The sequence below is a fragment of the Dreissena polymorpha genome, chromosome 4 (assembly GCF_020536995.1).
Source record: "Dreissena polymorpha isolate Duluth1 chromosome 4, UMN_Dpol_1.0, whole genome shotgun sequence".
NCBI classification, from domain to species: domain Eukaryota; kingdom Metazoa; phylum Mollusca; class Bivalvia; order Myida; family Dreissenidae; genus Dreissena; species Dreissena polymorpha.
The window spans coordinates 105,260,003-105,286,211 of record NC_068358.1 but is presented as its reverse complement, the minus strand read 5'-3'; the positions used below and the strand labels follow the sequence as shown (position 1 = coordinate 105,286,211).

General features: G+C 34.2%; 2 protein-coding genes across 4 annotated transcripts in view; one reads left to right on the top strand and one right to left on the bottom strand.

Moving 5' to 3' along the window:
• Window positions 1–26,209, top strand: part of LOC127877199 (rho GTPase-activating protein 7-like) — a 271,035-nt gene that overhangs the window by 200,231 nt on the left and 44,595 nt on the right. For all 3 annotated transcript variants that reach the window (XM_052422864.1, XM_052422866.1, XM_052422865.1), the window contains one exon: window positions 23,821–23,892. In XM_052422864.1, the coding sequence (XP_052278824.1) occupies window positions 23,821–23,892 (72 nt within the window). The remainder of the gene's footprint in view (window positions 1–23,820; window positions 23,893–26,209) is intronic.
• LOC127877211 (uncharacterized) lies at window positions 14,262–16,669 on the bottom strand. The gene is made up of 3 exons (XM_052422890.1): window positions 16,049–16,669; window positions 15,749–15,820; window positions 14,262–15,567 (listed from the first exon to the last, which is right to left on the bottom strand). The coding sequence occupies exons 1-3, from the start codon at window positions 16,624–16,626 to the stop codon at window positions 15,513–15,515; spliced, it is 705 nt and encodes a 234-aa protein (XP_052278850.1). The 5' UTR covers window positions 16,627–16,669; the 3' UTR covers window positions 14,262–15,512.

Sequence of the window (26,209 nt, the reverse complement as noted above, 5' to 3'; positions counted from 1 at the left end):
CATTAATTGGTTGATCTTTTGTTTGATAATGATATTGATATAATACTGAAATATGACACCTTAGTTGGAAAATGACCCACAGCACATTTATGTATTTCATAATAAATTTGGATTAAATTATTCCTGTTCAAAATGGCTATGGATGACAGTAAGTAACAATTTAATGCTTTTCTTATATATTGATTAATATTGTTTATTGATTGTTGACATCAGCCTTTCCTATAGATGGTTCAACGTGCAAAACAACACGTCATTGCAAGTCATCGCAACTAAAGTAACGCAATTAAATTGTCATGTGATTGAGTGCTGCACCCTACTTAGTGGGATATTAATAGAAAAATGATGTTGTAATATCCAATTGCATGCATGTTCTTGCAACGGTATTGTGACAGAGTTTTGAAGGACAATGGGTTTTCAAGTGGGACATGACGGTTGCACTGTAGGAAAACAATGTACCTCCCATGTTTCTGGTTCAAACCCCTTAATACAAGGAAAATAATGCTATTGTTCTCGCACATTTAATTTAAATGTTCTAGAATTGACTGAACATAAATCACTAGGTTCTTGTTCACCCTAAGTCAACAATGGTTTAATCATTTGTTGTGTGCTAATTTTTTATTATTTATTTGCCAATCACCACAACTACCATACAGCTGGTTTGACACGCAAGTTATATATTAAATAATGTACATTATCATCAATTATAAGTAAATAGGATACAGTAATAGTGCAAGCATTATCAACACTGCAAGGTAAATCATTATATTTTTTTTGGTATGCACAGAATGTTTAAATACTGCTTTTAATATTAATTATTTGATCAAATAAAAGTGGTTTTTGCAACAAATGCTCATCAATTGTTAAAGAAAACACATTTAGATAGCTTATTTCATTATTGCAATCCATTAACATTTCTTGATATTTTAGTGAGCACATGTAATGTTGGCATTAAACCCATTAAAAATTCAACTATGTAATTACATGAAGGGCGTATGTCGCACATATAAACCACACCACTTTATAAATCTGCCTTTGAGGCTGTGCAGAATGCTATACTGCTGGATAATTATGCAAATGAGTTTCTTTTGGCAAAAAGCTGCTTAATTTTTATGCAAATTTTACCTTAACCTTATGTTGTTTTGTAGTGGTTTGAGTAAGTGGCTTGGTGTATGTAAAACATGGTTTGGACACTTTCCAACAAAACATCAGGCTGTGTTTGGATTGTTAATTGAATTAATCTGCTTTAATGTGACACACTGTACAGTATATGTGCTCTTGCAAAGGCCACAAATAAATTTGTCTGGGGAGATTTACCATTAAAATGTGTTATTAATTAACTTATTTTTGAAGTAAGAACTATGAAATATTATAGTCACTGTCAAATGGATAACACTGTCTTAATAACTACTTTTTTTTCTAACCAACTTATAAGCTCATGACAAATGTAATTTCTTCTGACTGTTACTTTGTAAAATTTTCCACCTAAACTAGATTTTGTTAAGAGAAGACTTAGTTTAAAAGGAAAATCCTTTAAAGCAGAAATTGTCATCCCCGAATAGCCTGCATGGACTGCACAGGCTAATCTGGGATGACACTACGCAATAGCATCATGAAACGCAGTAGCTATCAGATTTATGCTGCCCCTATCATAGATTAGTCTTTTATCAGCGAATAAAGCACCTGTAACTGAATGATGGGATGTCCCTTTCATTATTGTGACATCAAACAAGTTCTATAATCCAAGGTTTCAACATTGAACCAAGGTCCTTAAAATTAGAGCTATTTGTAGGGGGTGTGTACATGCAGTATGTTATCATACCTGTTAAAAACTTTGAAAAATATTACTTACTACCTTTATATTGTTTGCTGCTATTTGCTAGTGAGAATATCTTAAGATGTCCAAACGAAAGAAATCTTGTCAAACTTGATGGAATACATATTATGTGTTCTTTAATAGGGCTTACCAATATTATGTGATGTGTTTTAGTTTAGCAACATTTTATACCAAACCACCTCAAGTATAACTTGAGACTGAAATTTGAACTCATGCTTATATGGAGGTGTAAATGATTACAACTGGGGAGTCATTGTTTGTAACTGAAGCTGGTTGGGTTGCTATGTGACATAGGATAGGGGCACAGTACTGTTGTTATGTCACACCAACATTCCTCTTGCTGCTAGTCAGAGACTATGGTTGCCCTGTTGTGCGAAAATGGGTTTTACGTCATATGAAAGCAGCTGAGCTCCAGACCTTTCGCACTGTCTTTTAAGGAGCTACCCTGTCTGACTGAAGTGGACATTTTGACTCTAAATCAGAGTATACAGGTGCAGTGGCATATATGGAGCTACAGATATGTCTTAAGGCCTATTTTCCCATGACATGGTTTATATCATCCTTGAAGTTAGATTGTTATTACTGATACATAAAGTAAAATTGCCCTATACAGTACTTCATTGCGTTATAACTGTTACATCATAGTCATTTTGCAGTAATTGGTCATTATATAATAATTTGAACTGATACGTAAGGTATTTAAAGCAATTGCAATTTTAAATGCAAATGGATACCCGTTATTTTAAAATTGTGTGTAATATCAAATTCAGTAACACCATCAAAATAATTTAAAGAATTTAAAACATTGTTGCCACAAAAAGTTTTGTAAGATTTTAGACAGAACAAGAAATATCTTTAAAAAAGATATACGGCGTTGATTGTGGTTGGAGTTAATGAAAGGTAAAGAGTTCAATGAATGAGATTAAAGATAGCGAATGTCTTTTTCTGTGCAGTTCTTAGCTGCATCAAACGCAGTACGGGATGATACGCGGAGTTTTCGCGGCTTATTTTACATTATGACATATTGCTGGTCATAAACCTATAGATACAAAACAGAAAACCAAAAGAAGAATGGAAGTGAAATTAAAACACACGAGTCAACCGGCCACACGCAAAGTATCTGTACATATTTTTAATATTTATACGCGCGTTCTTCGAAAAAACCTGTTTTAGTGGTTTGTCTGGCATTGCTATTTGATTTGATTATTAACAGTATGGAGAATCATCACGCTCATGCTTAATTCATTAGTCAATATGATGGAATAATTCTTGTTAAATTAATTAAAAATAATATTTATCATGGTATTGTTGAAAACACATTAAGAATCTATTATTTACATACCATATTATATCGCTGGATATCTTCATTTAACATCTGTCTGGTCTAAAGAAAATTCCAGTTCACCTAGTTCACGCTATAGCGTCTTTATTATGTAACGATTATTTTCCTGGCCGCAAACTCCGATCAGCACATAGGGTAGAGACACAGCGATGACCTGTATGTAAACTCTGACATTCACACACAGTTGTTGCAAATTGACCCGATATACCGTGCGGGTTGAAATGCAATGCATTTAAGTGAGTCTTCGCTTCCACTGCTCTCTATACTTTAACATGTTGACAGGAATATGGAAGTATGTACTAAATATGAGAACATATCCTTTAAGTGCAAACGTTCTCGCACTGAAATTCTTCTGAAAATAAAAGGTGGACGCACAAACTTTATTGATGTCGAGATTGAGTGTAAAACTGTTCTATTTATTAAGCCTTTTCATTAGATATAAAATTGTTTCATGCTGAACACGCAGTAAAACAGTGTTCCAAAGACGCGGACATGTTTCCAATGTTCTGGTCGTATTCTCAAATCAGCCAATGCAGTCAATGAAGTGTATTCATCTGTACTTGGCCGCGGGAAGTTTTATTTGAATTCTATTGGACGCTAACAAAGGTCACGTAAGGTGAAAAGCTGGCGTAGTCAGCTCCGCCAAATTTTTTTTTTAAATACTGGATCAATAATGACTTTCAAATATTACTTTAGGTTGTAACTGTTATCTTAACATTTATTTGCTGTACTTGTTGCACCCAAATGAATGAATCTTGAGCACATTTGTAAGTCTAATTAAACTATTGTTTATCAGACAAGCTGTAGATATACAACAATCAATGCTGATAGACTCACCACCATGTCTTATGTTGACAAAGACACTTAACAGTCATAAATGAAGCACTATTCTGGTAAACTGGGCTTAATGTATGTGCTTAAAGTGTCATCCCAGATTAGCCTGTGCAGTCTACTCAGGCTAATCTGGGATGACACTTTCTGCCTTTATGGAATTTTTGTTTCAAAAAGGTATACATGTATATTTCAAACCAAAATCCATTGTTATCAAAAAGTGTTGTCTCTGATAAGCCTGTGCATATTGCCCAGGCTGCCCAGGGATCACACTTTGGGCACATGCATTAACTCTTACAGTGCGAGAACCGAATTTTGAAGGCCTTTGCAAACAGTTTGGAGCCAGATGAGACGCCACAGAACGTGGCGTCTCATCTGGATCCAAACTGTTTGCTATTCTGATAGTATTCTTTGAAAAAAAAAATCGAAGAAAATGCTAATTTTAGAAATTCAGCAGACGACATTTTAGCAGACGACAAATTTCCCAGCATGCAAAGGGTTAAGCCCAGTTTTCCCAGAAGGCAACTCAATGGATGATTGGTAGGTGTTCAGACCTCTGCTGACATCTTTCATTTGTGGCTGTCAGTTAAGAGGTGACAAGTACCCCGACCAGTGTGGAAGTGATTGACACCTGGCCACCACCCACTTGCCGGAATAGTCAGATCAGTGATAGTACATCATTATCACTGTAATTATCAGTGGGTGAAGGTCTAATTTTAAATGTTGAGAATGGTTAACCTGAGGGATTGTAGTTACACTTGACCTTTCATTTAAATTTAATTAACACTCCTACTCGATTAAGTGCAATACTAGTGGATTAAGTGCAATACGTAGTGGTTCTTTTTCTTCCTTTTATTACGTGTTTTTATGCTATACCTGCAACATCCTTATACTTAGATTTTGGACTTCTTAAAATAACAGTCACAGCAAAACAATGAGGCATTGTGCATATAGAATTTCAAAAGTCCTTGAAATTGAGCTTTTGGTTTGTATTGTTTAAAACATTGTTTTTTTAATTTTATGTTAATGTATATTAAATATCACTGACTTGGAAAACTACATAAAACACATGTATTACTAATTTGTTGATTCATCATATCAATTTCAGCTGTTTTGAGTAAGATTATAGTCTTCCATTTCAATGATATAAGTATGGGTTGTAATGTAACCGCTTTTTACAGCCAAGTTCAGCATACGACTGTAAGAATGCTATTATAAAATAATTCCAGAAAAGGTAGGTTGTTTAATACGACTGTAAGAATGCTATTATAAAATAATTCCAGAAAAGGTAGGTTGTTTAATACGACTGTAAGAATGCTATTATAAAATAATTCCAGAAAAGGTAGGTTGTTTAATACGACTGTAAGAATGCTATTATAAAATAATTCCAGAAAAGGTAGGTTGTTTAATACGACTGTAAGAATGCTATTATAAAATAATTCCAGAAAAGGTAGGTTGTTTAATACGACTGTAAGAATGCTATTATAAAATAATTCCAGAAAAGGTAGGTTGTTTAATACGACTGTAAGAATGCTATTATAAAATAATTCCAGAAAAGGTAGGTTGTTTAATACGACTGTAAGAATGCTATTATAAAATAATTCCAGAAAAGGTAGGTTGTTTAATACGACTGTAAGAATGCTATTATAAAATAATTCCAGAAAAGGTAGGTTGTTTAATACGACTGTAAGAATGCTATTATAAAATAATTCCAGAAAAGGTAGGTTGTTTAATAATTCCAGAAAAGGTAGGTTGTTTAATACGACTGTAAGAATGCTATTATAAAATAATTCCAGAAAAGGTAGGTTGTTTAATACGACTGTAAGAATGCTATTATAAAATAATTCCAGAAAAGGTAGGTTGTTTAATACGACTGTAAGAATGCTATTATAAAATAATTCCAGAAAAGGTAGGTTGTTTAATACGACTGTAAGAATGCTATTATAAAATAATTCCAGAAAAGGTAGGTTGTTTAATACGACTGTAAGAATGCTATTATAAAATAATTCCAGAAAAGGTAGGTTGTTTAATACGACTGTAAGAATGCTATTATAAAATAATTCCAGAAAAGGTAGGTTGTTTAATACGACTGTAAGAATGCTATTATAAAATAATTCCAGAAAAGGTAGGTTGTTTAATACGACTGTAAGAATGCTATTATAAAATAATTCCAGAAAAGGTAGGTTGTTTAATACGACTGTAAGAATGCTATTATAAAATAATTCCAGAAAAGGTAGGTTGTTTAATACGACTGTAAGAATGCTATTATAAAATAATTCCAGAAAAGGTAGGTTGTTTAATAATTCCAGAAAAGGTAGGTTGTTTAATACGACTGTAAGAATGCTATTATAAAATAATTCCAGAAAAGGTAGGTTGTTTAATACGACTGTAAGAATGCTATTATAAAATAATTCCAGAAAAGGTAGGTTGTTTAATACGACTGTAAGAATGCTATTATAAAATAATTCCAGAAAAGGTAGGTTGTTTAATACGACTGTAAGAATGCTATTATAAAATAATTCCAGAAAAGGTAGGTTGTTTAATACGACTGTAAGAATGCTATTATAAAATAATTCCAGAAAAGGTAGGTTGTTTAATACGACTGTAAGAATGCTATTATAAAATAATTCCAGAAAAGGTAGGTTGTTTAATACGACTGTAAGAATGCTATTATAAAATAATTCCAGAAAAGGTAGGTTGTTTAATACGACTGTAAGAATGCTATTATAAAATAATTCCAGAAAAGGTAGGTTGTTTAATACGACTGTAAGAATGCTATTATAAAATAATTCCAGAAAAGGTAGGTTGTTTAATACGACTGTAAGAATGCTATTATAAAATAATTCCAGAAAAGGTAGGTTGTTTAATACGACTGTAAGAATGCTATTATAAAATAATTCCAGAAAAGGTAGGTTGTTTAATACGACTGTAAGAATGCTATTATAAAATAATTCCAGAAAAGGTAGGTTGTTTAATACGACTGTAAGAATGCTATTATAAAATAATTCCAGAAAAGGTAGGTTGTTTAATAATACAATATAACCAATGATCCTCTTGCAACTTTATACTTAATTAAAATAATTCATCAAATACATTATGGCACAAAACGAATCTCAAATAGTTTGTCAAAATACTTAATTAAAATAATTCATCAAATACATTATGGCACAAAACGAATCTCAAATAGTTTGTCAAAATACTTAATTAAAATAATTCATCAAATACATTATGGCACAAAACGAATCTCAAATAGTTTGTCAAAATACTTAATTAAAATAATTCATCAAATACATTATGGCACAAAACGAATCTCAAATAGTTTGTCAAAATACTTAATTAAAATAATTCATCAAATACATTATGGCACAAAACGAATCTCAAATAGTTTGTCAAAATACTTAATTAAAATAATTCATCAAATACATTATGGCACAAAACGAATCTCAAATAGTTTGTCAAAATACTTAATTAAAATAATTCATCAAATACATTATGGCACAAAACGAATCTCAAATAGTTTGTCAAAATACTTAATTAAAATAAATCATCAAATACATTCTGGCACAAAACGAATCTCAAATAGTTTGTCAAAATACTTAATTAAAATAAATCATCAAATACATTATGGCACAAAATGAATCTCAAATAGTTTGTCAAAATACTTAATTAAAATAAATCATCAAATACATTCTGGCACAAAACTTATCCCAAATACTGTGTCATTCGTACCTGAAAACATCAGTGTTTTAATGAAATAAACAAAAACTTAAAAAAAATTATTGATTAAAATAAAAATATGTTAATAATTTTTAGCTCGACTATTATGTATGAAATATATATAGTGGAGCTATCCTACTCACCCCGGCGTCTGCGTTAGCGTTAGCGTGCAAATGTTGAAGTTTTCGCACTACCCCAAATATTTTCTTTGTCCCTTGACACATTGCTTTCATATTTTGCTTACTTGTTTACCTACATGACCCCAACCTATAAACAAGAGCAGACAACTCTATCAAGCATTTTGTCATAATTATGGCCCCTTTTCCACTTAGAATATGTAGCAAATGTTTATAGTTTCCGTACTACCCCATTTATTTTCATTGTCCCTTGACATATTGCTTTTATATTTTGCATACTTGTTTACCAACTTCACCCCAACCTATAAACAAGAGCAGACAACTCTATCAAGCATTTTGTCATAATTATTGCCCCTTTTATACTTAGAATATGCATATTATTGATAAATCTATGTTAAAGTTTGCGTACTACCCCAAATATTTCCCTTATCCTTTGACATATTGCTTTTATATGTTGCATACTTGTTTACCAACATGACCCCAACCTATAAACAAGAGCAGACCACTGTATCAAGCATTTTGACATAATTATGGCCCCTTTTACACTTAGATAATTGAACATTTTGCTTAAATTGCCATAACTTCTTTATTTATGATCACATTTTATTATTACTTTGACAAAACAACACTTACCTGAATACCACAATGGATTCCACCCAAACAATACCCCACACCCCTGCCAGAATCCCTTCTCCGCCCCCCCCCCAATCTCACCCCCCCCCCCCCCCAATTTTTTTTTTTAAACATCGTCTTATAAATTACCACACCCCACATTATACCCCCCTCTCACCCCCCCCCTTGCCCCCCCCCAATTTTTTTTTTAAACATCATCTTATAAATTACCACACCCCACATTATACCCCCCTCTCACCCCCTGCCCCCCAACCTCCTCCCCCCCCCAAAAAAAATATAATTTTTTTAAACATCATCTAATTTTTTTTTTTCCTTTTTTTTTTTTGAAAGATCGTCTAATAAATTATTGAATATGAACAATTTCCCCATGATGGCTTACGTTATACTGTCAAGCACTCAAATAGTCGAGCGCGCTGTCCTCTGACAGCTCTTGTTTGTCATATACAATTCATGCATAATTTTTGTGTGAAACTACATGCCGTTATGTGGCAAGAAAGGCTTTAAAAATGAAAATGAAATGATCTTACTAACACCTGATGTTTTTCAAAATTGGTCTCCAGATCTATACTTGGGGTGACATACACTGCCCTCAGTCCCCTGGACTCAGATTTGTCTCAGGTTTCAGCACTTCTATAATCCATCCATCTTCATTGACAGGCTCTCAGTGTCCCTGGATGAATCTATAGATCTGATGACAGGTCGCTAGTCTGTGTCATCAATTTCAACAGAGACACTTTACCCTGCCTAGTTGTGCATTGAATGGGTCCCCGATAATTACTTATAACAATGTTGAAATATGATAATAATTAATTTGGTTTAATGTTTTCGGTATAATATATCTGTCCATCTTATTAATGAAGTTGCATGTTTGCACAGGAACTCATTTTTGTAATTATATTTGAACCTTGTTCTGGGAAAGTTGGGCCTAATGCATGTGCGCAAAGAGTATGCACAGGCTAATCAGGTACAACTCTTAACTCTTGTATGGTATTTTTCATTTAAAGGAAGTCTCTTCTAAAGGAAAATCTACTACAGGTGAAAACAGTCCCTGATTAGCCTGTGTGGACTGCATCGGCTAATCTGGGGTGACACTTTGATAACATGCATTATGTCCTGTTTTAATATTTTTATTGTATGAGGCAACAAACTTATTCTAATAAACCTTATAGGCATGTCTGATTTCTCTTGACAATATTGGTCAAACTAATGGACAGAATGTTGCATAGCTTCTGACCAGCAAAACTGGAAAGAACTATAATTCCATACAAATTTTCTGAGAACTTAAAATATAGTTGTCTCCCATTTTGGATTTCTGCGTGACAAAAGGAATGGCTGGTAACTCCAAAATGTGTTCAAATGACTCACAATTTTAAAAAGGTTGTATACAATATACAGCAAATAATGTGTTGCACATTTCCTGGACTAAGCAAGTTAACATTCTTGTAAAAAAATGAAAATTGTGGTTAGTGAGTTATTTTATATTGGTTACCATATATGCATATGATTTGAAAATTTTGGCATGTTGGTTAACCACAACAGAATTATGTTTTTTTTGTGTGATTTTTAACTGTAAAGCCTAAATATCTGGTTAAACTTTAATCTGACATTATTATGAGCTGGAGTATTCTTCTGCAACCACATAGGTATTAAAGTGACATTCTATCCCTTGATTTGTTGAATATTAATGACTTAAACATTATTGCTGAGCATAATATCTTTATTAACTACCTAAGTTTTTATGCCCCCGGATCGAAAGATCGGGGGTATATTGTTTTTGGCCTGTCCGTCTGTCATTGTGTCAGTCATTGTATGTGTGTGTCCCAAAACTTTAACCAAGGTTAAAGATTTGCAATAACTTTTGCAATATTAAAGATAGCAACTTGATATTTGGCATGCATGTGTATCTCATGGAGCTGCACATTTTGAGTGGTGAAAGGTCAAGGTCATCCGTCAAGGTCAAAGGTCAAATTTATGGCTTCAAAGCGGCGCAATAGGGGGCATTGTGTTTCTGACAAACACATCTCTTGTTTTGCCCTGTAGTTCATCAAGGTTGACAAAAGAATTGCTACAGCATGTGACATTTGAGCAGCGTCATGCGTAAATGGTTCTTATGCCATAAACGGTAAGCATAGGTACTGATCATCTTGCGCTTCCCCACAGTCTGGTCAGCTACCCTGTCTGCTAATGAGATTATGAAACCTTGCATTACTTTATGTCAGACCTTGTAACTTATGACCAGAGTTTGTGAAAGTGTAGCTACATGCAACATACGTCATATGACCCATTTTCGCATGATGCAGGCAGTTTATCTGTAATGAATGTCTTAATAAATAACACATTATTTCCCTTAACAGACATCATAAATACAAGGAAAATCATATTTGCATCTTTCTATAGGTGTAATTATCAATTTGTAATTAATATTTTACTACTAATGTTTATGTTAGGCCTGAGGCAGTGGTCAGGAATATTTAACAGATTTTAATCTTAAAGACCATTCACAAATATTTGCCCACTGGTTCATAACAACCAAATATGAATTTCATGTACTTGATTTGTTCAAGTTCACTAAGTTCAAGACAACAATTATACATTAATTTGTGTGTGTATATGTTTCTGTACTTATGAGAGTTTATTTCAGGTTCACTACTTTATTTGTAGGTCAAGTTTTGCCATCAGATATAGGTCATGACCATAAATGGAGCCTCGCTCCGGGAAAAGGGTGCATAATGCATATGCTTCAAGAGTGTACCAGATTAGCCTGTGAGGACTGCACAGGCTTATCAGGGACAACACTTTATGTCTAAACTAGATTGGCCTGTGAGGACTGCACAGGCTTATCAGGGACAACACTTTATGTCTAAACTAGATTGGCCTGTGAGGACTGCACAGGCTTATCAGGGACAACACTTTATGTCTAAACTAGATTTGTATTTAGAAGGGGCTTCCTATGGTAGAATAATTTGATAAAAGCGGAAAGTGTGATCCCTGATTAGCCTGTGAGGACTGCGCAGGTTGATCTGGAGTGACACTTTAGGCACAAGCATTAAGCCCACCTTTCACAGAACAAGGCTCAATTGTTTATAGATCATCATAGGGTGTTCACTGATCATAATGTTGATTGTGGGAATTTATGTGCCATGTCATATGAACTCAAATGTAGTAAAACCTTTACAGGCCTGATTACTGAACAAGTGTCTACAAAGGCATATTTTGTTCATGTAATTGTTTGGTTTTGTATAAAATGTATCTGTTTAAAATTTTCTGTTGATTCACTGTGAATTCGCTCAAAGCCAATAAAGAGCACTTGATTGGAAAAAGAAACAAATGTATTTGAAGTTGTAATTTATAATCGTTTGTGACTGATCGTTTAACTATACCTTGTTGTTAAATTTAAAACATGTTTTGCTAAGGACATAAAAACTTGCTTGTTCCTATATTAGAATATTAAGCAAACTCTACAAAGGCCCATATCAACCTTTTAACAAAACCTCTGCTATTTTAGAGGCCAGATATATGGGCCATAGTTCAGAACAAATGTGAATTTGAAATGTTTCTATACCCTTTGCTTGTATTGTCCACCTGGTTTGTTTGCTTTCCTGCCTTAATGGGCGTAGGTTTTAATACAGGGTGTCGGAATGCAATATTAGCCAAATATGTTTACTTTATGATAAACTTCGGTTTGATTTTCAAACTTATTTGAATATGATCCCTAGGAATTGATTGGTCATCTTTGGTGGAGAGTTATGGTGAAAATGAGCTTGAACAGAAAAGTTCCTTGATTTACTTTTACCTGTATTTTAGTGTAGATTTCTCGGATAAGGACTTTTTTATGGATGAAATTGATTTTACTTAAATGCGGTTTGATGTGCAACGTGCTATAAGATTGTGATTGAGACGTGATTTTACTTGCCTAAATTGTTCTGAATTTCCCTTGGATTTTCTATTTTTTCTATTTTACTGTTTGACTTATTTTAAGAAGATTTGATTCTCTAAAAGCTATTTTTGGCTTTGTTCAAACTTTCTTCTGTGTTTAATCCGCGAATAGAGAATATTCTGTGAAAAACAACGTTTCTTAACCCTTTGCATTCGGGGAAATTTGTCGTCTGCTAAAATGTTGTCTGCTTAATTTCTAAAGTAAGCATTTTTTTTCGATTTTTTTTCAAAGAATACTATCAGAATAGCAAACCGTTTGGATCCTGATGAGACGCCATGTTCTGTGGCATCTCATCTGGATCCAAACTGTTTGCAAAGGCCTTCAAAATTCGGTTCCAGCACTGAAAGAGTTAAAGAATAAATCTTTTAAGGGAGAATAAACAATTAAATTTTTGTTTCAAGTCTCTTCTCAGGGAAAATCAAGTTTAGGTGGCAATGGATAGAAGTGTTGATGCAACGTCATATTTATTTTTATTTGAATGTGACTTCAACTTTTTTAGTTACCTGTGATTTTTATGGTTTCAACTTTAAAAATATTTATCTCTTGTCATGGAATTTTTGGAGTAAACAACGTATTTGCATGAATTGAATCACTTATTTTCACTGTGGCGCTGAATAATAACAGGAGCAACTACCTTCCGTGACAATACAGTTGTGCCATACAGCTTGTGTCCGTGACACTTTCAGGACAACTGTCAAGGTTTTCGCTCGGAAAGCGTCTTGAAAATAGTGTCTGTAATCAATTGGTTTAAAAGTCGTTTGTCGGTTATGCGACCTCTGGGGGACATTTCTCTTTTTTGATATTTAATATGTTGGTATCCATTGGCGTACTTAATTGTTGACATTGACTTTCCTTTGCCGTCAATAATCTGTGTCTGTTTAACATATCTTTGTGAGTGTCCATATTGTTTGTTTATCATTAAGAGGTTCTGGAAACACTGAATCATTCTGGGACATTTTATGTAGATATAAATGCATGCTTTTTGAAATTTCAGCAGAATACATTTTGATTGGAATTATAATGTCTACAAATAGTTAGGGCCAGGCATTTAAAATTTAGAGCAGATCTCTCAGTTAATTAAGAGGATGTTACTGCCGTGTAGGAAAGTTCATGGCAGGTACATCGAGTAAATACATCAAGTAAGGGGCGCTGGTTCGGGCCACTGACCCATTACCTGGGAGAGAGGGAAGGTCATGTTTCATATAAGTACATAGGCTACTTATCAGTTTGCACTCACTGTGGCCTGTAATTTGTTACTTTATCCTGATTTAGTATTTTCATTTGAAAATGAATCATTTTTATGGCTGTGTTCAACACTGATGGGTTCGGATGTGTGTTGTGTAGTTTATGGTGAATGAGAAAATAAAAAATAGAAAAATATTCAAGGTTTATATTCGTGAGAGATATTGAGGTTATAAACTTTGAAATGCTTCATTATAAATATTCCAGTTCTTCAATACAAGGTTAAAGACAATCAATGACTGATCAGTTTAGGGACTTTGCCGGAGCCTCAGATGCACCCCAGAAAGCGTAGTAATTTCACTCGTAATGTAGTTAATTTTCACCTATGTGTTAATAGCCATTTTGTGGTCAGGTCCTCCCATTAACCAATTATCTCTGACAGCTTGACAGTGGTCAGTGGCTTATCAGCTCTAAAACTCAGAACTAAAGAGTGTTATCAGATAATATGAAAATGAGGCATTGTTACTGTATTGCAACAGTTTTGTGCTGAATGCTTTACACACCGGATTCTTAACTGCAAAATGTGCTGTGGTCAGTTGCATGTGACGAGAGATACTTGGCAAATTTTGTTACTGTGCAATGCTTAACTTACAAGATGATAATATATTCTACAATTGCTTCTTAATTAGTACTTATTCAAATTCGTTTGCTAATCAGTGATTTTGCCAGTCTATTTTTTTCATTGAGAATGGGATTCTTTTTCAATGATAAGTATATACAAGCAAGTATATAGCTCAAACTTGCTTGAATATTCTTAATTGCTTATGGGGAAATTTTTTCATGTAGATCGATCCATAACAAATGATTCCCCCCATAGACCATTATTTGCCGAAGGTAGGCAAAGTTTAAAATTATCTGTTATCGTCTGTTTTGTCCTAAAACGAATTTTACTGAAATAAATATCAGGGCAAGTTTGAGCTAGATTGAACCAATATCATGGAAAATAACCCCCAATATTTTAGGCAAAATCAAATGTCATATACAGTAGGTGTCCTGGTAATAGGGACTGGTTAAGTATTTGGCTAACAGATATATTCCAGATCAAACTCGGAGCTATTAGCAGAATAAATTTTAACTTATGCATTAAAATAAGAAAAAACACCAACACAGATTTGAGACATTACACTTGGTTATAATCAGAGGCTTATCTTAAGCTTCTGACTATAGATTTATTCTGTTTGCTATCAAAATGGACATTAATTTGACATTAAACATATATTCCATTTACACATGATATCAGTCCGCTGAGACATTATAAAATAACATATCTACATGTATATTCAAAACACATGTTTTATTTGAGATATAGCAACATGTACTGTTACAATTAATTTCAAAACATTACATGTATGTAAAACTATTTAATGTTGACAAACGTTATGAGAAATACAAATATTATACCAAAAACGTTATTGGCAGACACCGTAAATCAAAGAAATCAATAAAATTATAATACAATCAGTCTACTATTAATATCTCGAACTCTGTTATCTCGAAGTCCATGGCTATTTATGATGTTTTATCTGAATAAAATACCTATTATTTTACATTTTTTACTTGTATCATGTTAGGGATAACTAATAATACGTGTCCGAATTACCAGAAATGCCAATACATTTGCAGCTAAAGTAATTCGATAATTATGTGAAACCTTGTCCAATACAACTCCGAAATATTGACAGTAGACTGCACATATATTATACATACAATTATACAATTACTATTGTTACATGAAATCAGACAAGATTTTGCGATGTGTTTTACATCAATTATTCAACTGATTAAGCCCTAAACATTTACAACAAAAAATCTGATGCCTACACATAGAAAAACAGTAGTTTAAATGATTTCTTCTTCAACATGGTCCATGTTGCATGGCTCATCTGTTGGTGAACTGCAAGAAGAAAAGGAAAGGGGATATAAGTCTATATCACATGATTTATATACCCATGGATTAACTTTTATATCTTATAAAGATTAACTTAACATAGATTCATATATCTGCTTTGTTAGCGTAAGATAGTCGATTGAACTAAATAAATAAATAATTCCACCAAGAAGAAAAAAAGCTTCACCTGACATGTTCCGTTTTGCTGTTTGAGCCTTCTCCAGTTTTGCCTCTTGCCTGGCGGAAGTCCTTCATCTTCCTGTGAATTTAGAAGTAAAAACCATATCATTTAGTATTGTTAAGTAAAATGTTACCATCTATACAGTTTGGCATTTTCAATACAATAAATAAACTACATGTAATCGAGTTTGTTTAGCAATAGAGAATTAATACTGTTGTGATAAGTATTGCCTAGCTGACAATTAGTTTGATCATTTAAAGTAAACATACTGAAAAAATAAACTGCTTACATATATACTTTACTTACTTTGGTGTTGACATCTTCGGTCTTCGCTTCTGTCCGACATCTTTCTTGGGGGTGAAGACTTCATTTCTGCGCTTGTTGCGTTTTGCTCTAAGCATTGTTGTTATCAGATTATCTTCGTCAATTATTACCAGGTCTTCTTTCATGTCTGTCCTTGATGTAGATCCAAAGTCATACTGTATGACTCCATTGTCGGTTTTAGTTAGACACCCTCTGTCTAAGAAGTTCGGCAGCTCCGCTCCGTGGTCAAAGGAGGTGAACAAGTAATCAACCTGACATTGCACAAGTTCACACAAACTTTGCAGAGCCTCATTTGGAGGCATCCATGATGTTGGATGTCTGAATACTTTTCCAGGCATTTTGATGGTCATCTGCCTCACTTCTGCTAATGTCAGATGATCGGGGTTGAAACTGTTTGGACAGTACATATTTTTGATGACTTTGAAGAATAGGTCATGGTCAAGGTTTGCTGATGAAGGAGTGCCACATTCCTTGAAATTAGAGTAATGAAGAATATCCTTCACAGCTCCAGGGATGTTGAGGCAAGTAGACATCCACCTTTCATGTGTCATGCCATTCATTTTCGGCACAAAGTCATTTCCTCCACAACAACAAATAACAGCTATATTTATGCAAAGACTTCAGTGAATCAAGTCTGGTGTTTATTTCCATTTGGTTATCAAATTGTCTTCCTTCAAAGGCATTCTGAAAATATGAGAAATAATTCTGATAAATGTCACTTGCAATCCTAATTCAACTGTGAAAAGTTGAAAGTGAATGAAGCAAATCAAACATTAACCGAATTCGCTTATGTATTGTATGAAACAAAGTCCTCGCAAGGAAAAGAGGAACGCTAAAATGCGTCGTTCAAAGTGATCCATAGGTTATTACAAAGGCATGCATTGCTGCCTAATACATTTACATGTAAATGTTCAAGATATAATGAAGCATAAAGATATAAAGATCACGCCATGCTAACCTCATTTAATTGACATATTCCTATTTCTTTTCAGACAACCCGCGTAAATAAATTGGAAAATAGGCCGCACCCCCTGGTGGCTATGTGCTTTTGTTAAAAAAAAAAACAAAGTGTCACTCTTGTCTCAAAATATTCTATGAATCTACCCAGCGGTTTCAGAGAAGAAAATACGCCCCGCACTATGTTTCTTTTAGATATCAATACAATTTAAACAAACTTGATAAAATGTGTTTAAGTACAATGAAAATACATTTTCTCTAAAAATGACAAGACATTTATTATACAATTTGTATGATTTATTTAACATTTTTGCTAATTTAATTGCACAATACCTCCAAAGGCATAATTAGGGCTAGATGGGTTGGAATAATAAAAAAATAAATAAATAAATAAATAATTATAATAATAAAAACAATAATAATAATAACAATAATACTAATAATAATAATAACAAATGCTTACCTTTTATTCTCAACATCTCAGTACTTTGATTCTTTGTAAATTCCGTTCTTACTGCTAAACAGACACAAATACCAAGACCAGGGACTCATGTGTAATATTGATGCCTTATCTCTGTGTGTTGAAGAAACAGGGGCAGGAGATTTATTGCTCTGTTAATGTTCCATGTGGTGAAAGGGACCCCAGTGGTCAGCTCTGGCTGATATCCCTAATCAGCAGCCATGAAGGTGTGAAAGTAGAAAGTACTCAGGTCTGGGGGTAAAGTCTCTAGACTGTGATGGAGTAATTGTCATTGTCGGGCCATATAAGGTTGAAGGAGCAGTGGTTCAGCGCTCTGTGCTGCCACCTGTATCATTAGCAGACACAGGTTTCTATTGATTGAACCGCCCTTCAGGGACAGATAGCAGCGCCTGTCAATGATGCAGTCAGAGTGTGGGTTCTGTCATCTTTGAGTCTGTGATGATTTAGTTAATAGTAGTGGTGTTGACTCATATCATTGATTGAACAAAATTGGTATGGAAGTTCATTTCATGTTTTGAGTATATTTTTGTAATATTCTTTCCATAACTTTTCATACATTTTCTCGATTTTGTAAATTTTCTAATTTTTTTTATTATTTGTTATTTTATTTGTATCTTTAAACTGTGTTCATGCACTCATGGATTAAAAAACACAATTAATTAAACATCCAGTCTTGTAGTAAAAGTAATTCAATGGATTTATTTATGAACGTGTGTATTTTAAGGTGCAAATAAGGTGTTGAAAAAACATGCTTTATTTTTAGATTGTTGTCTTATTCCAACTTCACATATTATTTTGTTTTAACAAGTTCAAGAAATGTTGTATCTAAGAATAACTTTGACAAGTTAAATCAATCTTGGTAATGACGAGTGACAGTTCCTTTTTATCACTGTAATACCTATAATAGCAAAGAAAAAAATGATATTTAGGTTAACAAAAATTCATGATTAAAACTAAAAGTTGTTTAAATTGCAAGATGTAAATATTTGTGCAGAAAACATTAAGACTGTTTTCCTTTCTTTAACATGGTTCTATCAAAATATAGTATCAATATTGGTGGATCTTAGCTACTAAGGCAATAGATTATATAACAGATTAACTGTTCTTTGTCATGAGATAATGTATAGCTAAATATTTACATCAGAAGTATCATGGAAGAGATTTAAACTTTTAAAACAAGGATATGTTCAAAACCTGTAATCTTGTTCCTTCAAATTTGAAAGGAATGCCTCTTTAAGTACCATATCTTGGTTTAGGTCATATATGGCTTTCATGATAAGTTCTGAAGGATTTATTTTAATCCTGCGTATTCTCTTACATATTTGAGTTCACAGGTTAAACAAATACATTCTGTTTAATTGAACTTGTTACATGGTGACGTGCAAGTTTGTATGGTCATTTATTTGCTGTCTTCAGAATCATGGAGTGTCTGTTTTCAGTTAAAGTGAGTAGATTTAGAACAGCAATTTAGTGTCATTTAACCTGTGTTTCTTAGGACTGGTTTATTTGTTATGGATAAGACAAAAATGGATGATAAAGACAGTGTTTTGTATAATAAGAGTGTTCCTTTTTGATCAGTTAGGTGCCTATTATTCTGAACATTATGGAGTTTTATGGTTTTGGTGTAGTAATTTATTGTTATTTCAAGAACAAGTATTCTTTGTGGACTACATTTATTTAATAAATTGATAATTTCAGAACTCCAAGTAAGATTGTAAGTGCCAGAACATATTATAAATTTTCTTCTGTGGAATAATATACAGACATTACAGACATCAGGGATAAATGTGATATTGATCACTTATTTTTTGTTGAGATAGTGTTAAGTGACAAAATAACTAATACATAAAGACCTACATGACCTTTAATTTGTGGGCATGAGTCAAGAGAATCCCTTTGAACTGTTGATCATGGAAGTACAGAGGGCATTTGATGCCTTGTGCCACAGGAAACGTAAGAAAGACTGTTGTGGAAATCCTACAAAGATCTCCAGAGGTAGGTAACACTGGAGCCGCACTCTGGGAAACCAGGGCTTAACGCAATGCATAAAGTGTCGTTGCAGATTAGCTTATAAACCTATTTGTTGCAAACTGTTGATTGCATTAAAAGCCTAGGGTTTATTGAAACACTCCCTCGAGTCTGTTTCCTTGATAGAACCAGTACTTCTTGTCTTTTGGGGGAGATTTAAAAAATGAAGTGCTTTATAATAAATAATGTTCTTTACAAGCTTTTAGTGGCTCTGTATGAACAAGTTATTAAGTTGGCAGCCATATCACAATGAATAGCATGATAACCATCTCTCCCTCGACATGATAACCATCTATCCCTCGACCAGTGATATGACCCTCATTCTGGGAAAACTGGGCTTAATGCATGTTGTAGAATGTCATCCCAGATGCAATGTGCACAGGCTATTCTGGCACAACAGGTTCTGTCTAGAGTGGATTTTGTTTTATAAGAAACTTTCTGTTAACGAAAAATTACATAAAAGGGGAAAGTGTCGTCCCTGATTAGCCTGTGGAGACTGCACAGGCTAATCTGGGATGACACTTGACGAACATGCATTAAGCCCTGTTTTCCCAAAAAGCCACTCATATACTTCAGGCTTAAAGATGATACATACACCATGTTTGTAGAACAAGGCTCGCTCCAAATGGGAATTATCAGGCTAGATAGGAACCAGGCCAGCTGGAATGCGGTCACACACCGTACGCCTATGGCCACCTCGCCTTTGCTGCAATATCCATTATCATAATCATATTGGTTTACATAGAATAGGGACTGTTTTCTTTATCCCTTTATCACTCAGATATGCATTTTAACTAGTTTGTTGTCCCTTAGAAAATTAAATTGAATTATATACATTTATTAATTGATTCAAGTTTTAAAAGCTTCATTTCCAACTCATAGATGCTTTAAGCAGTAAACAGCATTACAACATTAAACAGAGTTTCTCGCAGGCTGTTCTGGTTTTATGCTGGCTACCTTGTGGTCTGAAGCAAAGTGAAATGGCTATTATAATAATAGCCATTTCACTAAAAATTGCTTCAGACCAGGAAAGCATTAATATGTAAATTTATGTTTCATATTAAATATAACATAAAACAATTATGTTTCCTGACGGGATTATGTTGCTTTGTAATGGTTTAAATTTTATGTCTTCAATAGCTCTTTTTAGACTCGTAAGCAGAATGGAAATATTTCTGATCTTTGATTATTATAATGTGTTCATTCATTTACATAAAATATTATGGACCTTTTTTGCGGACATTGGTATAAAACTGATAAGAGAGTTCCAATATGTGCGTTAAAGAATGTTTGAATGGGTGCCTTGCATATTTGGGACCAAGTTCCATTTATTCAAGAGCCATTTGTGAGTCAGACTTGAAGGCATTTGTTTATCACATGACTGTTTACAGTAATTTAGGTCTGACAACATGCACAGCCAAAAGGTTATCTTTCAAAGGGGTGAAAATAGCAAACAAGGAAAACGATATACAAACTAATTGTACAATATCAGCTGCTTCTAGCCACGTATAGCCATAAATAGTTGTATACCAGGGCCCAGTTTTCAGTTTGTAGGTAATGCAAAAGAGTTGAAGATTATCTGGATTATTCATTTTGTGTGTGTTTTACCAATTAGTGGATGATTTATCGAATTCCTAGCAGAAGTTTTTAGAATCTGAAGTTGTAATTATAAGCATTCATATTTCATTGACAGCAAATATATGAAGCAAAAATTATTTGATAAAATACAATGACCAAACCATATATATATGGTTCATGTATGTTGGTAATGTTTCCACTATTATTAATAAAGAGATGTGTCCTTTTACTTAATCCATATATTATTCTTCCTATTTATCTTTTCTGTCCTATAGGGAAAATATTTTGACTATGTAAAAACCCATGGGATAGTCCTTATTCTGTGTATGACGACACATGTCATGCAAGCACTGGATATGGGACAGATTCATTCCTAATCATTCAGTCAATGCATGTCATGCAAGCACTGGATATGGGACAGATTCATTCCTAATCATTCAGTCAATTATTCTACTTCTAAGACTTCTAACGTTTTCCATAATGAACCAATAAGATTTCTGGAAAAATCCAGAATATTATTGTTTATTTTTTAAAATTGTGCTTGTGTCTTTTCATAAAATCAAGCCTGATTTTTATCTCACCTGTGTTCATATGGTTTCTTGTAGACTTACATTGCAAGCTTTCTTCCACAATCTTCTCCTCAAATGACAATATTACATTTGCCTTAGTGAACCTTGTTAGTGAAGAATTGATGCCTGATTGTGAGGTCCCTAAATGGGTCAGTATGCAGCACTTCTCTTCATAATGACAATTGACAAACTATGTTGACCCTTTCCTACTCATAAAATGGCTATGTGCAAACAGCATAAAACCAGAACAGCCTGCGAGTAACTCTCAGTCTGTTCAGGTTTTATGCTGTTTGCTGCTCATCAGTATCTAAGGGTTGGAAATGAAGCCTTTAAAACTTGAATCTAATAAGAAAGGTTTATAATTAAATTTAACTTTCTAAGGGACTACAAATGGGTCAAAATACGTATCTAAGTGGTTAAGGGATTAAAAGCATAGTAAAAAGATTCACTAAGACTTCATCAAAGTGAGCTTTGTGACAATGACATAGTCACATGTTTGCAAACTCAGCAGTGCCCTAAAAATAGGTGCTTTAGTAAGCTAAAACTTGGATCATTTATTTGTTCAATTCAGATTTGAACTTTAAAAGGTCAAAGTGCTATATGGTCAGTTACATAATTCTGAATAATTTGCTATAATTTTAAGTAATGGTATTTGAGATACAAGATATCTGTCACGTATGCCCGATATCTGTATAATAATAAGGTGTTGCATACTTGATTGTGCAGTTTGTTATCTCAATATTATGATATTGCATCGACCTGTAAATAGGTATTGAAATGTGTAACTACAGAGATGTACTTGTATTCATATATTTACTAAGAAAAAATATTTGTAATGAAAATAAAAATGTTTTTAAAACTGTTTAAAAATGTAATTATTCAGATTTAATACTTAATACTGCTTAATGAAATGGCAAAGATTTATCCCTGTCTCTATTAACTCCAATCTGTAAAGCTGTTGGGAACGAACATAAATGCACAACATGAATCGAAAGAAGTAAACAGGAGATTACCAGTGTGATCTCTTGGCATTGTAAGCCTGTGAACCTGTATCCTCCAGGTCCCCGGTAAATAAAGCCAACAGTATGATCTCTTGGCATTGTAAGCCTGTGAACCTGTATCCTCCTGGTCCCCGGTAAATAAAGCCAACAGTGTGATCTCTTGGCATTGTAAGCCTGTGAACCTGTATCCTCCAGGTCCCCGGTAAATAAAGCCCACAAGCTCTCCTATCAGCACTTCAAGCTTGTAAAGCTTCATTACGCAAATGATCCTAAAATGGAAGCATTCAGGGTCTTAATAAGCAGCTTACGGTATTTAATGTAGTTGATTGATCGTTAAAACCAACATGTTGTCACATCTTTACAAGTGCATTGGCATTGCCACCAAATATGGTATCATAAGAAGATCAACTTACTGTTTTTCTCCTGCAGAAAGGTTAAGGTCATACATTGAAAGGCTTATCGAGTCTTTGAAATTAGCAGTTTGGTGAAGCAAGTCAAAACGACTTCAGTCAGAACTGGAGGGAAAGAAAATCAGCCTTGCTCTGTGAAAAGGGGGCTTAGTGCATGTGTGTGAAGTGTTGGTCAGATGAGCCTGTGAAGTCTACACAGGCTAATCAGAGACAACACTTTCTGCTTGTATGATATATTTTGTTTCAAGAAAGTCTCTTCTTAGCAAAATCAAGTGAAGGCAGGAAGCGTCGTCCCTAATTAGCCTGTGCGGACTGCACAGGCTAATTTTGGACAACATTTTACCCGCATGTATTATTAACCTCCTTTTCACAGAGCACGGCCCAATTGTTTACAAGCCAGCCTTTATGAATCTACTCATCAGAGAAACTCAGTATTTAAAGGAGCCTCTTCTAGGAAAACAGGGCTTAATGCACACGCTTATCAAAGATGACACTTTCTGCCACAAATGGATTTTTGTTTAAAAGAGACTTTCTCTTAACAAAAAATCTCATGAAAGCAGAAAGTTTCGTTTCTGATAAAGTGCAATTTTGGATGCCACAATGCATGCATTAAGCCTAGTTTCCCGTGACGGCAACTCCAATGTACCAGTGAAGGGCTCACAGGTTTAGGCTTATTGCAATCACAGCTTATTAGCAGCTTTTAAATGCTGTTGTCTTTATGTATTTTCAGAGATTGAGGCCATTGAAGCATGTCGCTGGTTGAGGGAGACGGGGTTCCCCCAGTATGCCCAACTGTATGAAGGTAGGAACTTGTTCAGCATTTTTTTCCTTTTATATTAAGTACCTGAGTAAAACATTCTACTTTCCCAATTGAGGAAAAACTACAAATTTCCTAATTGCTTTCTGAAAAATTTAGTTCCAAACATTAATTATCTGCAAGTGCAGAAATAAATTGAGCCATGAAACTAAACATTTGTAGCCTAAAGGCACGTAAATAAATATTGTAATAGGTTTGTGCAATGAATGCCAAACAATAAAAAGAGCCTTAATTCCCTATTTGAAGGATTCATGATGCAAATCTTTCAAATTTCAGTTTTTTTTGCTAATTTTTAGCTCATCTATTTTTTGAAAAAAAATTATGAGCTATTGTCATCACCTTGGCGTTGGCGTCGGCGTTGGCGTCGGCGTCCGGTTAAGTTTTGCGTTTAGGTCCACTTTTCTCAGAAAGTATCAATGCTATTGCATTCAAACTTGGTACACTTACTTACTATCATGAGGGGACTGGGCAGGCAAAGTTAGATAACTCTGGCGTGCATTTTGACAGAATTATGTGCCCTTTTTATACTTAGAAAATTGAAAATTTTGGTTAAGTTTTGCGTTTAGGTCCACTTTTCTCAGAAAGTATCAATGCTATTGCATTCAAACTTGGTACACTTACTTACTATCATGAGGGGACTAGGCAGGCAAAGTTAGATAACTCTGGCGTGCATTTTGACAGAATTATGTGCCCTTTTTATACTTAGAAAATTGAAAATTTTGGTTAAGTTTTGTGTTTAGGTCCATTTTATTCCTTAAGCATCAAAGCTATTGCTTTCATACTTGCAACACTTACTCACTATCATAAGGGGACTGTGCAGGCAAAGTAATGTAACTCTGGCGTGCATTTTGACAGAATTATGTGCCCTTTTTATACTTAGAAAATTGAAAATTTGATTAAGTTTTGTGTTTAGGTCCACTTTATTCCTACAGTATCAAAGCTATTGCTTTCATACTTGCAACACTTATGAACTATCATAAGGGGACCATGCAGGCAAAGTTATGTAACTCTGACTGGCATTTGGACGGAATTATGGGCCCTTTATACTTAGAAAATTGAAAATTTGGTTAAGATTTATGTTTTGGTCCACTTTACCCCTAAAGTATCATAGATATTGCTTTCATACTTGGAACACTCACAAACTATCATAAGGGTACAGTAAAAGGACAAGTTGCATAACTCTGGTTGTCATTGTTACGGAATTATGGCCCTTTTTTGACTTAGTAACTTTTAATATATGGTTAAATTTTGTGTTTCGATCCACTTTACTTCTTAAGTATCAAGGCTATTGCTTTCAAACTTCAAATACTTTCATGCTATCATGAGGTTACTGTACCTGGCAAGTTGAATTTTACCTTGACCTTTGAATGACCTTGACTCTCAAGGTCAAATTATTAAATTTTGCTAAAATTGCCATAACTTCTTTATTTATGATTAGATTTGATTGATACTTTGACGAAACTACTCTTACCTGACATACCACAATAGACTCCACCCAAAACATCCCCCGTGCCCTCACCCCCTCCCCCCCTCCGCCCTCCCCCCCCCCCTATTTTTTTTTTTTTTTTTTTTTTAAGATCATCTCAGAAATGACCACCACACCCTCACACTATACCCCCACCCCACCCCCCCCACCCCACCCCCCCCCCCCAATTTTTTTTTGTTAATTTTTTTTTTTTTTTTTTTTTTTTTTTTTTTAAATCTCATCTCACAAATTACCACCACCCCCATCACAAAATAACCCCCCCACCCATTTTTTTTTTTAAAACGGTTATGTTTGAAATACCGTCCAACCATCGCACCCAAAAAATACCCCCCCATCGACCCCGCCACCCCCCCTCCCCCTGCCCCCTATTATTTTTTTTTTTTTCTCGCTTTTTTGGAAGATAATGTAATAAATGTCCACAACCCCACACTATAAACCCCTCTTCACTCCACCCCTCCCTCCTTTGTGATTGAAAATGAGAGTCCCTTCACCTTTGAAAAGAAAATAGATGAGCGGTCTGCACCCGCAAGGCGGTGCTCTTGTTCGAAATTGGAATGATTCTTGTACAGTTCTGGTACTTTTTCAAATTGGGCAAAAAAAATCACAGTTGTCTTTGAAGCTTGATTTCATGGTCAGTATGATAAAAGAAAGTAAGATTCAGTGTAAACACTGAGGTTCAGTAAATTTGTTATTTGTTTCATTAGTTAACGGAATGTAATAGTTTTTAGCTCGACTGGCCAGAGGCCAGCGGGGCTTATGTCATGGTCCTGTGTCCGTCGTGAGTGCGTGCGTCCGTCCGTGCGTGCGTTAACTTTT

Excerpts from the sequence above, each read along its gene's own strand:
- LOC127877211 (XM_052422890.1), bottom strand. The coding sequence starts at position 16,626 with ATGAATGGCATGACACATGAAAGGTGGATGTCTACTTGCCTCAACATC. Across the intron at positions 15,821-16,048 it reads CCGAAGATGTCAACACCAAA|GAAGATGAAGGACTTCCGCC; the intron begins GTAAGTAAAGTA and ends CTAAATTCACAG. Across the intron at positions 15,568-15,748 it reads AGCAAAACGGAACATGTCAG|TTCACCAACAGATGAGCCAT; the intron begins GTGAAGCTTTTT and ends TTCTTCTTGCAG.